General features: G+C 48.3%; 1 protein-coding gene across 21 annotated transcripts in view; it reads left to right on the forward strand.

Moving 5' to 3' along the window:
- Positions 1-1,568: 1,568 nt before the first annotated feature.
- GOLGA4 (golgin A4) overlaps positions 1,569-13,004 on the forward strand; it is a 77,719-nt gene continuing 66,283 nt past the window's right edge. For 6 of the 21 annotated variants that reach the window (XM_075143008.1, XM_075143014.1, XM_075143018.1 and 3 more), the window contains exons 1-2: positions 1,573-1,959; positions 12,327-12,422. In XM_075143008.1, coding sequence (XP_074999109.1) covers positions 1,855-1,959; positions 12,327-12,422 — 201 coding nt within the window. In that variant the 5' untranslated portion in view covers positions 1,573-1,854. Of the gene's footprint in view, positions 1,960-9,176; positions 11,530-12,326; positions 12,423-13,004 lie in introns of those variants that run through there. The other 15 variants (XR_012672577.1, XM_075143005.1, XM_075143009.1 and 12 more) reach the window with 7 other exon arrangements.

Consider the following 13,004-nt stretch of genomic DNA (forward strand, 5'->3'; position numbering starts at 1 on the left):
CTTTCAATTACGCATCTATCCATCAAACTCACATACTACATTTAGTGACTTAGGTTTAAAATTGGAGTGTAATCTGTAGATGCTGAAGAGAACGTGAGCTAGCATTTGTAATAGAGCACGTAAGTGTGAGAGAATCGCAGATTTATTAGGAGACTGAAGGTTGTTAAGAGGGTTTCCCAAAGCATCCATCAGGCAACACCCCTCTTGCTTGCTAACCTCTGAGTTGTACAGCCGTGCTGCTGCATGTCAGATATAGGGGGAACAGAGGCTACCTGACTGAAGTAGAGAATTTTTGCTTTTTGTGGCTGCAGTAAACTTAATTGCCCATTTTATCTCATCTCCTCATGGACTGCTATTTAGGCATTTTTGCCCCTTTAGTTCTGGAGACTTTTGTCTATACCTCTGTTTCAAGTCCACCTATAGAAGAGAGAACATAAAAATCTTCAAAATACTTATCTGGCTGTTATGGCTTGTAGGTTCAGACTAGCTTTTTTTGACAGGACTACACTGTCAGGACTGAACACCCCCCCCCCCCCCATCCAACAAGGGCTCTAAAGCCGTAGGTTTTAACCCAAAGCGGCCAAGAACATTTCCCCCCAGTTTTAAAGGGATAATAACAACGGTGGCAAACACTGCCTTTCCCCTTTCATGGTAGCCCATTTGTAAACAACGTACCTCAGGTTTACAAACAGAAGAGTACTCAAAAGGTTTCAGCGTGGACTAAATGAAAAAAATGTGAGTGTCTTATCAGCAGATAGGTTTTCAGACAGTTTCAAAAAGAAACTTCTGAGCATTTTTTAGTCAGAAACTTTAACAAACCCACGAATCGAGCGCCTTGGTATTACCTTTAATTACCTTGTCATAACAAGGTGCCCGATTCTTCGGCTTGTGCAAGCTTGCGCGGGAGACTCTCGCTAACCGGCACGGAGAGGCTCTGTCGCATACGGGCGTGCAAGCCCCCGTTACTGGCATTCTGGCAAATCAAGTCAAGGAAATACAAGCCGCCGGAGACGAATCGCCTCCCGCTCCCTGGGCGCAGGCGGAGCTCGCCACGCCGCCCCTCGCACGCCCCTGCCCTCACGGAGCAGCGGAAGGGGGAGGTCGGGGTGCACCTTCTCCCCTCCCGGCTCTGTGGGGCGCAGGAGGCGGGGGAGGGGAGACGGGCGGCCCGGCTGCTGCCGCCCGTGCGGCCTGCCCCCCCGGGTGGCGAGGTTAAAGGCAAGGGATCGCACGGTTACGGCGGCGCCGACACCTCTCGCAGCGGCGGAAAGGCGCAGCAAGGCGCTGCTGCGGCGGTTGTTACCGCTCCGTTTCCCCTCCCTCCTGTCAGAAACGCGGTGACTCGACGGCGGGCGGGCGGCCTCACCCCCTCCCGCGCTATTCCCAGCACGGCGCCGCCTCCCGCCCCGCGGCCGTAAGGAGGGAGGCGGAGGGAGGGAGGCAGCACCGCTCCGCCCCGCCGCGGTCCCGGCGGCCGGTGCCGGCGGGTCGGCACACCGCCAGCGCCCGCCCCCGGGGCGGAGGGAGGGAGGGAGGGAGGGAGGGAGGGCACAGGGGATTCCGTTGGGAAGTTTGTGCCTCGCAGCGCCCCGTACCGTGCCGAGCGCTCGGCTCCACGTTGGCTGCGCAGGCGCAGTAGCCGCGGCGTTCACCTGCTCCGCGGTGGGGGGGACCCAGGAAGGAGAGGCGGCGGCGGCGGCGGCTCCACGGGGCCGGGGCGAGCGGAGCTAAGTCCCACCACCGCCACCCTCCCCTCCCGGCGCCCCTCGCCCGGGAGGCGCTGCTTAACCGGCCGGGGAGTCGTACGACGCTCCCCTCGCCCCCGGCCCCCCCTCCTCTCTCCCTCCCGCCACCATGTTCAAGAAGCTGAAGCAGAAGATCAGCGAGGAGCAGGCGCCGCCGCGCGGGGCGGGGGGACTCGCCGCCCCCCTCCCGCCGCAGGTACCGCGGGCGCTGGGGGTAGGTGTCTGTCGGGTCGCTGTGGGGGGCCGGGACGGAGACCTGGGCGGCTTGCAGTGTCCCGCCGGCTGCCGGTGGCCTCTCACCCGGAGGTGGCGGCGTGCCCGGCGGGGCAGGGCCGCGCTTCGCCCGGGACGGCCTCGGCGTCCCGCTGACAGCGGGTCGGACCGGTCCCGCCGCCCCGGCCGCGGGGAAGGTCGCGCAGGGCGGGCCGTGGCGACCTGCCCGTGGTGGCCGGCCGAGGGCTGCGGGATGGGCCGGCTGGCAAGCGCCGCGCCCCGGCTCTCTGTCAGCGCGGCGCGGCTTGGCTGTAACTTTGAAAGCCAACTTGGTTGTTACCGAGCCGCCTCCTGTCCTGGAAGCCTCTTCAGAGGGTTCTGAGACGGATCTTCTCTTCGGCCACTCTACAAAGGCTGGATTTTGGAGGAATGTAAAAACCGTCTCTTGCTTGAACATCGAACAGGAGGAAACAGGAGCTGGTTTCTTCTTCAGCATTTAAAGGAATGACACTTTCATGTGCACTGGATAACAACCCAGCATTGAGAGTGCTAGTTATCTTTTTTTCTCATCTTAATGTTTGTTCTTGCAATTCCTGTAAGTCCCTTCTGTTCCCGTCGTTTAGAGGGTTGGTCTGCTTACCTTAACCTTATTCTCCCTTTTTTTGACTGTGGGATAATTGAGAATATACTATAAAGCTGAGAGCAAGGCATTTTTTTTTTTTAGTCATAATTTAATTGGCCATTTTTCTCTTTCACAAAATTATCATTAGTGTTGGATTCTAGAAACTACTGTTTTTAAATTATAATAAAGCATATTAGATATGACATGGATGCAGAGTATCTCTGAAAGTGACAGTGGCCAAAAAAATGTTGTGATGATTTCATGCATGTGTCGAAGCAGAATAAACTCTCTCTACTGGTTCAAATTTGGGTAGAAAGACTTTAAAAAGTTAACTTTGTATTGGCAAACTCTGTGCTGAAAAAGATAATGTCTGCCTATGTCTCTTTGACTTTTTGCTGGCTTAAGTATCCTTCACATCTTGGAATCTAAAAGAATAAAACTGGCATAAACTCTGTATCATGTGAATGTTAAGCTATAGGCAGATAATTTAGTTAATTTTACAAATAGGCGATCAGTTGCCCGGGCTTGATCTGAATGTAATTTGAACCCCTGGGAGATCTGACACTGCATAGTCTCAGTATTAGACCACGGTTTCAAAACTGCTGACATTCAGCTATGTAGTATTTCTTAAATCACTCATTTGTCAAACAGGGGCTGTATGTTTGGAAATGGATCTACTGTAAAGCTTTATATAGCTTGTTGAGTTTTATTTTAAGCCCTTTCATAGTTATTAACTCTGGGTCTTCTCTAGTTAGGGAAGTTAAGTACATTTTTGTCAGTGGCAGTTTAGAGTGCTGACCTGAATTGGCATATGTGGTGAACTTTCAGTAGAGTGTAAAAAGATTGAGCTGCAGTGCTTACTATTTTCAATAAGCAGCAGCTAAATTATGGTACCTTGCATGCAATATTGTAACCCACTTAGTTCAGGGTACTTGGTGCATGTGTTAAAGGGTCAGAACTTGCTGAAAATCAGCCTTGTGAAAGAATTTGGGCCTGAGCGCACATGTGCACCCAACAGCGTAATATATTGCAGTCTTTATTTGGCTGTTAAAATTAACATGAACAAATTTCATGAACCTAATACAAAAGCTTATGATAAATGGCACTTTCACCTAGTCTGCTATACTGTGGACACAGTAGGTGATGTAACTCAAGGGTTGACATGAATGGAAAAGCAGAAGCAGAAAATGAGAACAGATTTTTATTTTTGTGTAAAATAGTTCTCTTGCAGTATTGCTTATTCTTCAATTGCTCTCCAGTAACACTAGAGGGAAATTGGAGTTAAATTTGATCTTAAAAGTAAAATAGGCTAGTCTGCTCACTCCTCATACCTTGTCTGAAAATAGATTCTGTAAATGAGGAATAAGCGAGAAGGTTTTGAGGCCTATACTGGAGTCTTGCGAAGAGCGTGGAATATACTTTTTGTTACCTTGCTTTTAGTACTTCAGATCCTTGAAATGCCTTCCACTTATTGGGTATTGTATCATCGTATAGATTATCAGCTAATTTCTATCGAGACATTTTCAAACCAAATTTTCCAAACACTTAACACTTCTTAGTTTTATAAGACTTTTGTTTGCATTCATTTTTGCTTTTGTCTTTCCTATACCCTGTTGTAGGGAGACTTCACTCACCATACCCTCTCTGCTCTATTCATATCTTCTGCTTTGAGACCTAGAGCTTGTCATTTGTACTCTGGTTTGTAGTGTCCGAGACTAAATTTACTGACCTAAGACTGATTAAATCCAGAGGTACAGTTTCTCAAGTGTAACACTTCTGAGGAGGAGGTCTTTGTAGGCCTCCCCATTTCGTATGAATGGTTAGCTAACTGATGTCATCTGTCAGATTGAGAATACCTGTGCTCAGCCCCTCACAGGCTGAAGAACACATCAGTTTCTAACTGCTGATACGGAGAAAAAAAATGCTATTGCAATTGTCTTGGACCAATACTTGTTGAAGATGGTCACCTGACAAATAGGGATGAAGAAAAAGCGCAGACATTGAATGTGTTTTTTGCCTCAGTCTTTAATAATACTGATAGACCTTGGGCTGCCTGATCGCATGAGTCGGAGGACTATGACTGAGGGAACAGTGACTTTCCATTTGTGGACACTGCAATTGTAAGGGACCAGTTGTATCTGGATTCATCCCAGGGTATTGAAGGAGCTAGCAGATGTTACAGCAGGACCCCTCTCAATCATCTTGGGAGTCTGGGGAGGTCCCCACTGACTGGAAGCTAGCCATCATTGTTCCAATCTAAAGAAGGGCATGAGGGAAGACCCAGGGAACTACAGACCTCTTAGTCTGACCTAAGTACCTGGAAAAATTATGGAGAACATCATACTGGGTGCTATTGAGAGACATGTAAAGAACAATTCAGTCATCAGGCACAGTCAACATGGTTCACAAAGGGAAAGTCCTGTTTAATTAATTTGATATCTTTCTACGATAAGGTCACCCGCCTAGTGGATGAAGAGAAGGCGGTGGATGTAGTTTTTCTGGATTTTAGTAAGGCTTTTGACACTGTCCATCCCAGCATCCTTCTGGACAAGTTATTGAACTGTGGGATGAGCAGGTACAGGGTGCGCTGGGTGAAGAACTGGCTGAACTGGCAGAAGCTCAAAGGGTTGTAGTGAATGGGGCTACATCTGACTGGTGAACAGTCACCAGCAGTGTTCCTCAGGGTTCAACTCTAGGGCCGGTTCTGTTTAATCTTTTTATCAATGATCTGGATGCAGGAGTTGAATGCACCCTTAGCAAGTTTGATACTAAATGTACGAAACTGGGAGGGGTTGTTGACAAGAGGCCTTGCAGAAGGATCTGGATAGATTGGAGCATGGGGCAATGGCATGAAATAGAACAAGAACAAATGGCGGATTCTGCACCTGGGATGGAGTAAAGCTGGGCACAAGTATAGGTTGGGAGAGGAGTGGCTGGAGAGCAGCCCTGCACAAAGGGGTCTGGGGGTGCTGGCTGACAGGAGGCTCAACAGGAGTCAGCAGTGTGCCCTGGCAGCCAAGAGGGCAAACCGCATCCTGGGGTGCATCAAACACAGCCTAACCAGCTGGTCAAAAGAGGTGATTATCCTGCTGTATTTAGCGCTGGTGCGGCCTCACCTTGAGTATCGTGTGCGGTTCTCGGCCTCACCATTTAGAAAGTATGTTAAGGTACTTGAATGCGTCCTAAGGAGGGCACCAAAGCCAGTGAAGGGGCTGGAAGGCATGTCCTCTGAGGAGCGGCTGAGGACGCTGGGTTTGTCTAGTTTGGAGAGCAGGAGGCTGAGGGGCGACCTCAGTGCTCTCTGCAGCTTCCTGAGGAGGGCAAGTGGAGAGGGAGGTGCTGATCTCTTCTCCCTGGTATCCAGTGCCAGGACACGTGGGAGGGAATGGCTCAAAGCTGCGTCCATCAGGGGAAGTTGGGGCTTGACATGAGGAAGCATTTCTTTACTGAGAGGGTGGTCAAACCCTGGAAGAGGCTTCCTGGAGAGGCAGTCGATGTCCCATGCCTGTCAGTGTTTAAAAGGCATTTGGACAATGCCCTTAATACTGTGCTTTAACTTTTGGTCAGCCCTGCAGTGGTCAGGCAGTTGGGCTAGATGATCATTGCAGGTCCCTTCCAGCTGAACTATGCTGTTCTATGCTATTCTATTCCCTGCACTCACCGTGAGTCGAATAATGATGAGACTGTTATTTGCCTGAAATGCCAGGGGGTTTTCAGCTCCCAAACCAATTTCAAAGACACATAACACAAAGGTTACAAGTGCAAACAGGATATTATTTTTATTTCTCCAAATCTCTTTCGGAGCCGATGCTCACAAGCATGAACACAATGCGCATGTGTAGCCAGGAGCAGGCTGATGCGTTCTTCAGTTTAGCTTAACAAAACCTCCCTTGCAATCTAGCAAAGGCAAGCCACAGAGCTGCAGAAAGCAGCAGCAGGAACACAGGCCAAGCAGCCCCTGGTTCCTCAAGAGGGAGAATGTGAAGAATGAGGATCAGGACCGACCACACACAAAAGAAGAAGATGAAGAAGAAGAGGTGTGTGGTACCGTGGGGTATTTTCCAAAGTACGACACATAGCGATGACAAGCACATTTTTTGCCTTCCAAAACTTGCTGCGCCGCTGTGCTTCTTGGCCAGTGATGCATGAAAAGCGCTCTAGTGCCGGCCCGGCACTTGTACTGCAGGCAGGGAGAGCTGCAAAGCGGCAGCTCTGGACGGTGCAGCAAGCCTGCAGCCCTTCCAAGCCCAGGCTGTTTTGCAGAAGCAAGAACCCCCGGGGAAACAGAGCCAAGGGAGGAGCAGAGCTCGCTCCCGCTCCAAACTTGCGACGGGCAAGAGAGCCCGAGAGAGCCAGGGCACAAGAGGTGCCTTGGAGGTGCAAGAGCAGCGGGCAAGAAGGGAGCCGACAGGGCCCAGAGGAGCCCTGGCAAGGGGCTGTGCTCAATGCTACGGAGGACAAGAAGCAACCCGCGGGGGCCACCGTGGGGGCCCAGCCCGGGAGTCTAGAAAGCTTCCTCCCCCCGGATGTGGGGCACGAGGGCCATCTTCGTGGAGCACGAGCAGCAGGACCTAGCCCAAATGGCCCAAAGGAGCCCTGGCAAGGGGCTGTGCTCAGTGCTGCAGAGGCAGGCAAAAACCCCCCGGGGACACTTGCTAGCCCACCGTGGGGGAAAAAAGCCTTGCTCCCCCCAGCTGCAGGGCACGAGAGGCCATCTTCGTGGTGCATGAGCAGCAGGCAGTAACCTAGCCAAAAGGGAGCAGAGGAGCCCTGACAAGTGGTCATGCTCAATGCTGCAGAGGAAGGCAAAAAACCCCCGGGGACCAGTGCCAATCTGCCCCGGGGGAAAATTCCTTCCTGACCCCAGCGCTGGCGATCGGCTACTCCCTGAGCATGTGAGCAAGACCCGCCTCCTCCTCCCACAGGCTGGTCACGCCTCCCTCCCAGGAGATGCCCAAGCCCTATTCTCCCTCAACCTGGAGCTACCTCAGGGGCTTCTGAGAGTGGCCACATGCCCCCGGCCTGATTGACCTTGGGGGCAAGAATCCTTCCCGTGCCTGATGGGACTCCAGTGGATGCTCCAAAGCACTGGGACCCCTTGCAACACCTGTGCATCCCATTTCTTATAGCTTCTGCCCCTGGCTCCACAGGGGATGAGGACGGCGAGCTCCGAGTGCTCCTCCAGAAGGCATTCCCTTGGTCTTGGCACTGCTATCCAGCTGAAAAGGCCCCATAGCCTCGGGCACCTCCACGCGTTGCTGCTTCTCCGCATCTCCTGAAGGGCTTGCGCCACTTCCCTGAAGGCTGAGGCAGGATTTCCAGCCGTCAGATGGGCTTTGAAGGTGGCCCTGCAGGGAGCTGGCCTTGCAGCGGAGAACCTCCAGCAGCCTCGTCCAGCCTCCGGTCAGCCCCCTCCGAGTAATTCCACCCACTCCTCAAGGACGTCCTCGGATGTCTTCGGGCTGGCCCCGCGGCCAGCTGTGGCAGCGGGACACAGGTCAATGCTCCTTTTTATCCTGCCCTGGGGCACTGTGACTGCTGCGTTGCCGGGCGGTGGCACTGTGACACGGGGGTGACGGGCCCCGCCCACTGCAGCCCCGCCTGCTGCCCCTCTGCTCAGCATCCTTCACATGAAGGCCTTTGGGGTGCTGGCCCCGAGGCAGCCCCGGTGCCCAGGAGACCCAGGGGGCTCTCCCTGCCCTTGGGGGCCATGCAGGGGGCCTGGGCCCAGCTGCTGGGCATTCCTGTAAATTCAGCTGTACCTCCACGCTGTGTAAATAAGGGCATTTATACCACAGACAGTCGTTTGGTTGTGGTGATGCCTGAGGTGGAAGAAAGGGTTTTGCTTCCCTTTGCATGAACTTTGCAGAGACATGGAAAGCATGCGTGATTTCCTCACCATTCCTTACCGATACATGAAGGGACATCAAGTGACATTTGCTACTATGGTGTTTATGGCGAGCTCTTCTTCTAGGAAAGAAGTCCTGAACTGTTTTGTGTTCTTGACCATATTTTTCCTTCCACTTCAATAGCACTTTTCCTTCCTTGGCCTTCATCCTTGATACCTTTCTTGAAAGTATTCTCTGAAAGCAGCCCTCTCAGCCTTTGTTTTGCTCCTTCCTGTCATCATCATCTTCTGTAGGCCCTCCATGCCCCTTATCAACTGCTTAGTCTTTGTTTGCCTTCATCCCATATGGAATTTGTCTTTCTTGAACTGGAGGAATGAGAAATGTCCATACATGTACAGGTGAATTATCACCAGGGCTTTGCACAACGCTTGCCTTTCTGATGGAAATAGCTTGCCTGACATACAAGAATGCATTTGCCTGTATCACATTCGTGGCTTATAGTCACCCTGTGACCTACTCATGCCTCCAGGAACATTTGCCTACTCCGATGTTTCCAAACTGGAGCAGAAACTCAGGGCGCTCCACCTGAAGTTGTGTTACCTATTTCTACCCTGCACTTAATTCGGGGTTTATTGATGTTGGGGATATCTCTTCTGTCAGAGCTTCAGCTGGTAGGCAGGATGGGGGCCATAGAGATAGAGCTGCTTCTGGCTCATGGATGCTATGAATTCCAGAATATGATGTGGACAAGGAAACCTACATTTCTTGAACGATGCTTTTCTGCAATCTAAATTCAAAAGACCAGACCACGAACTTCACTCTTTCATACATTTGATGACAGCAAAGCATGAAGGGTGGAGCCTGACAGATGTGTTAAGGGGGCTTTCGCCCATCAGTAGCCTGCTGGAGTCCAGCTCCACGCAGTCAGGACCAGCAGATCCAGCCCTTCACCAAAAAACTCTAGAGACGAAACACTGGTGGGTCAGTGCGATGCAGTTTGTGGCACTGCTGTCTGTGGGGATATGCTTTGCTCTCCAGGGGTGTGAGTAAAGGTCGCTGATGATTTTTTAAATGTATTCTGCAGGCATTTAGTGAAGAGGAAGGCTGTTGCTGGTAATGCTGATATGGGTAAGGAGGTGGCTGGTCTGGTGGCCATCTGACACTAAAAGGCAAGTGCCTCTCTTTAAGAGGCCCTGCATGCCTGGAAGGTAGCTGCAAAGAAGGATTTTTTTTTTTTTATTTTGCTTTTTATATGCCCACCTGAAACCAGGTGAGAATGTCAGTGTGATGAAATTACTGAGGACGTCATTCAGATACAAAGGAACTTTTTTTTTTTTTAATTAATGAAAGAAACTATGAGAAACAATCTTCTAGCACACACATGGTAATGAGTTTGCAAAACTGGTGCAGAGTGCAGAAAACTGTCAGACTATATCTGTTCAATTAAAGAATCTCAACATTTTGATTCCAGCTCAGTGTGATGCGACAGGCCCTTGCATGTGTCCAACCGTGGATCTGAGATATCAGCAGGCAGAGCGATGCTAGAGATGGATTCCCTTGGCAGGAGGGCCCCCTGTCCAGAGGGCTTTTGGGAAAAAGACAGTCTTTAAGTAGCAAGGGTTTCAAACTACATGGAATTTAGAAGCTAAAACCTGTTTTGAGTTATACTCAAAAATGAACTGGTAGCTAGTGCATTTTAAGACCATGCTTTCTTCTTTGCAAAGGGCCCTACAAGGCAAATACATATGGAAATAGCACGTCCCGCACTGATTCCCTCTAGCTGTACTGATTGCATTCCCATACTAGGGGGGATCACAGTATGGGAATGCAATCCCGTAGATTGGGCCCCACCATTTAAAAAGGATGTTAGGGTACTTGAATGTGTCCAGAGGAGTGCAACAAAGATGAGGAAGAGGCTGGAAGGCATGTCTTCTGAGGACACTGTGTTTGACTAGTTTGGAGAGCAGGAGGCTGAGGGGCGACCTCAGTGCTCTCTGCAGCTTCCTGAGGAGGGCAAGTGGAAAGGGAGGTGCTGATCTCTTCTCCCTGGTATCCAGTGCCAGGACGCGTGGGAATGGCTCAAAGCTGCGTCCGTCGGGGGAGGTTGGGACTTGACGTGAGGAAGCATTTCTTTACCGAGAAGGTGGTCAAACCCTGGAACGGGCCTCCTGGAGAGACGGTTGATGCCCCATGCCTGTCAGTGTCTAAGAGGCATTTGGGCAACGCCCTTAATATCATGCTTTAGCTTTTGGTGAGCCTTGCAGTGGTCAGGCAGTTGGACTAGGTGGTCGTTGTAGGTCCCTTCCAGCTGAACTATGCTATCCTCTTTCATCTCTGCTGTTCTAGCCAACTTCAGTTACATAATCTTTCTGTTTGTTGCATGAGATCAACGAATATTCGTGCTGCAGAGCTTAGCGCCACTGAAATGGCTGCAAATTGACAAGAAGTCTGAACGCAACAGTGAGAACTGTAGAACTGTTAAGGGCAGAGTGAAGAGATATGTTCATACTCCTTTTAAACAGTAGCAAAGTGGTGATGAATGTTTGGAAACCGTTTTCCTTCTGTATGGTGAGGGCTTCAAGCGATCTTCTTTAAGTCACTGGTATTAGGTTAGGGAGTAGGAATAAAAGGAGGAGAATAGGCTATTGGCATGAATAGGTTGTTGTTGTTTTTCAAACCCCATGAATACTTTTGGTGTGGAATTTTTCAGCAGGACATAGAGCTTTCATGGTGAATGGTTATGTGGTACTAGGTGAGATGTTTGACTTTTGAGTTGTTTTTTCAGGTGGGAACATTGGGTCCACTTGGTCAGACGTGTAACTATGACAGATTTTGGAATAATCTTGTGTTTTGTATGATATTGGAGTTAATTCATTAGTATCCAAATTTTACAAAACCTACCCATAGATTTAGGCTATAAAGGGAGTGTAATTCTCTGAAAAAACTGCCTTTTTTGGTCATATCTTTTCAGTGGTCTGATACTCTGTCAATCATATTTCAGAACATCTAACTCTATCTTGTGAGACAGGCATTTGGCAAGGCAGAATTTATGTATGCAACCTCAATGATGGTGCTGCAACAAAGTGGTGAAGGATTTGTGGTAGTTATTTTTCTTTTTTTTTTTTTTTTTGACACCACTTTGTTCATTTCGGTTATATTGTAGAATATACCTAATGAGAGATCTTGCTAATTAGTTTCTTTGTACATAAAAGCTTATTGATATTTTAATGTTCATTACATTTATACTGAAATTTTATATTTTGAAGTATGAGGCTGCCAAGCTATGTTTGGGTTGGATTGGCGTGGCTTGTTGCAACCTTACTCAGCATGAAGTTGTGAAATTTCTTTCAATACATGTTCACTTCTGACAGGAACAACAAGTTCATATTGACATCATAAAATGTGTCATTTTCTTCTGCCCTTTTTCTTTGTTTAGATTCAATTTTATAAGTGTGTTTTTTGCTTTTGTCAGTGGTTTTGGTTTGTTTTTTTTTTTTTTAATTTCTTAAAGGAATCAGATGGTATTCTGTATGTAAATGCTTGAATCCCTGTAAGTTTGCAAAACTTTTAAACCTTAAGGAACTGTAGTATGTTGCTGAAGTATTAGGAGGCTTGAGTTTCAAATCTGGTCTAAGAGGACCATGGTCAGAAATTATCAAAGTCACTAATTTTGTTGCATGTTCTCGTGGCTGATTGATGACATATTCTGCTCTGGAGATTTTGTAGAAATTAGAACTTATCACAGACAGTACTTGGAACTGATTGTTTTCTTTAAAAGGGAGATCTAGAGCAGGCTTTACTGAGATGTTATAGTTAGTAATTGTTGAAGTAAATTATGATACGGAATAATTAGTCCTGGACTTAATATTATTGTTGATATATGTGATCTCTGTGTAGGTTCCTTCCAAATCCCCTCCACCAACTGGCAACAGAAGCAGGACATCTTCGTTTACAGATCAGAATGATGAAGGCACTTTAACACCAGACAAAGAGGTCAGTTGAGAACTGTTTTTCTGTATTTTTCAACTTTAACTTCAAAAAAGAAATAAAATAAAAATCTAACTTTGTGTCCTTGATTAACTTTTTTTTTGATTCCTCAATCTTACTATTTTCTGTGCATTTATAGATTTGAATAGTCTAATTTTTAGGTTAAATACTGAAGTATTTAATATTAGACCTTTAAGCTGTGGTTAACCCCCAAATTAGGAAATCTTTTAAGTCCTTCTTCAGGTCTTAAAAATCTGACCGCTGAACTGACCTCAGTGAGGTTGTAGGACAGAAGTTACATTCAGAGAGACTGACTTTGTTTTTTATGCCTCTTTTAGTTGAAAAGTTAGGGGAATCCAGTTAGCTGCAGAGGTAACTTGAGGTGGATGAGCCTAAAGGCTTAAACTGAGCCCTTGTGAATGTTTCTAACCATACCAGTAATAATTATCAAATTTACCCCCCTCACCTCCCCCCCAAAAAAACACACCCAAAAAATCCCAAAAAAAAAACAAACCACACACCAAACTGAGTCTAAATTATCAATCATAAAATATCATTAAAATTGCTATCAGGGTAGCCATGACTTGT

The sequence above is a fragment of the Calonectris borealis genome, chromosome 2 (genome assembly GCF_964195595.1).
Source record: "Calonectris borealis chromosome 2, bCalBor7.hap1.2, whole genome shotgun sequence".
Taxonomy (NCBI): domain Eukaryota; kingdom Metazoa; phylum Chordata; class Aves; order Procellariiformes; family Procellariidae; genus Calonectris; species Calonectris borealis.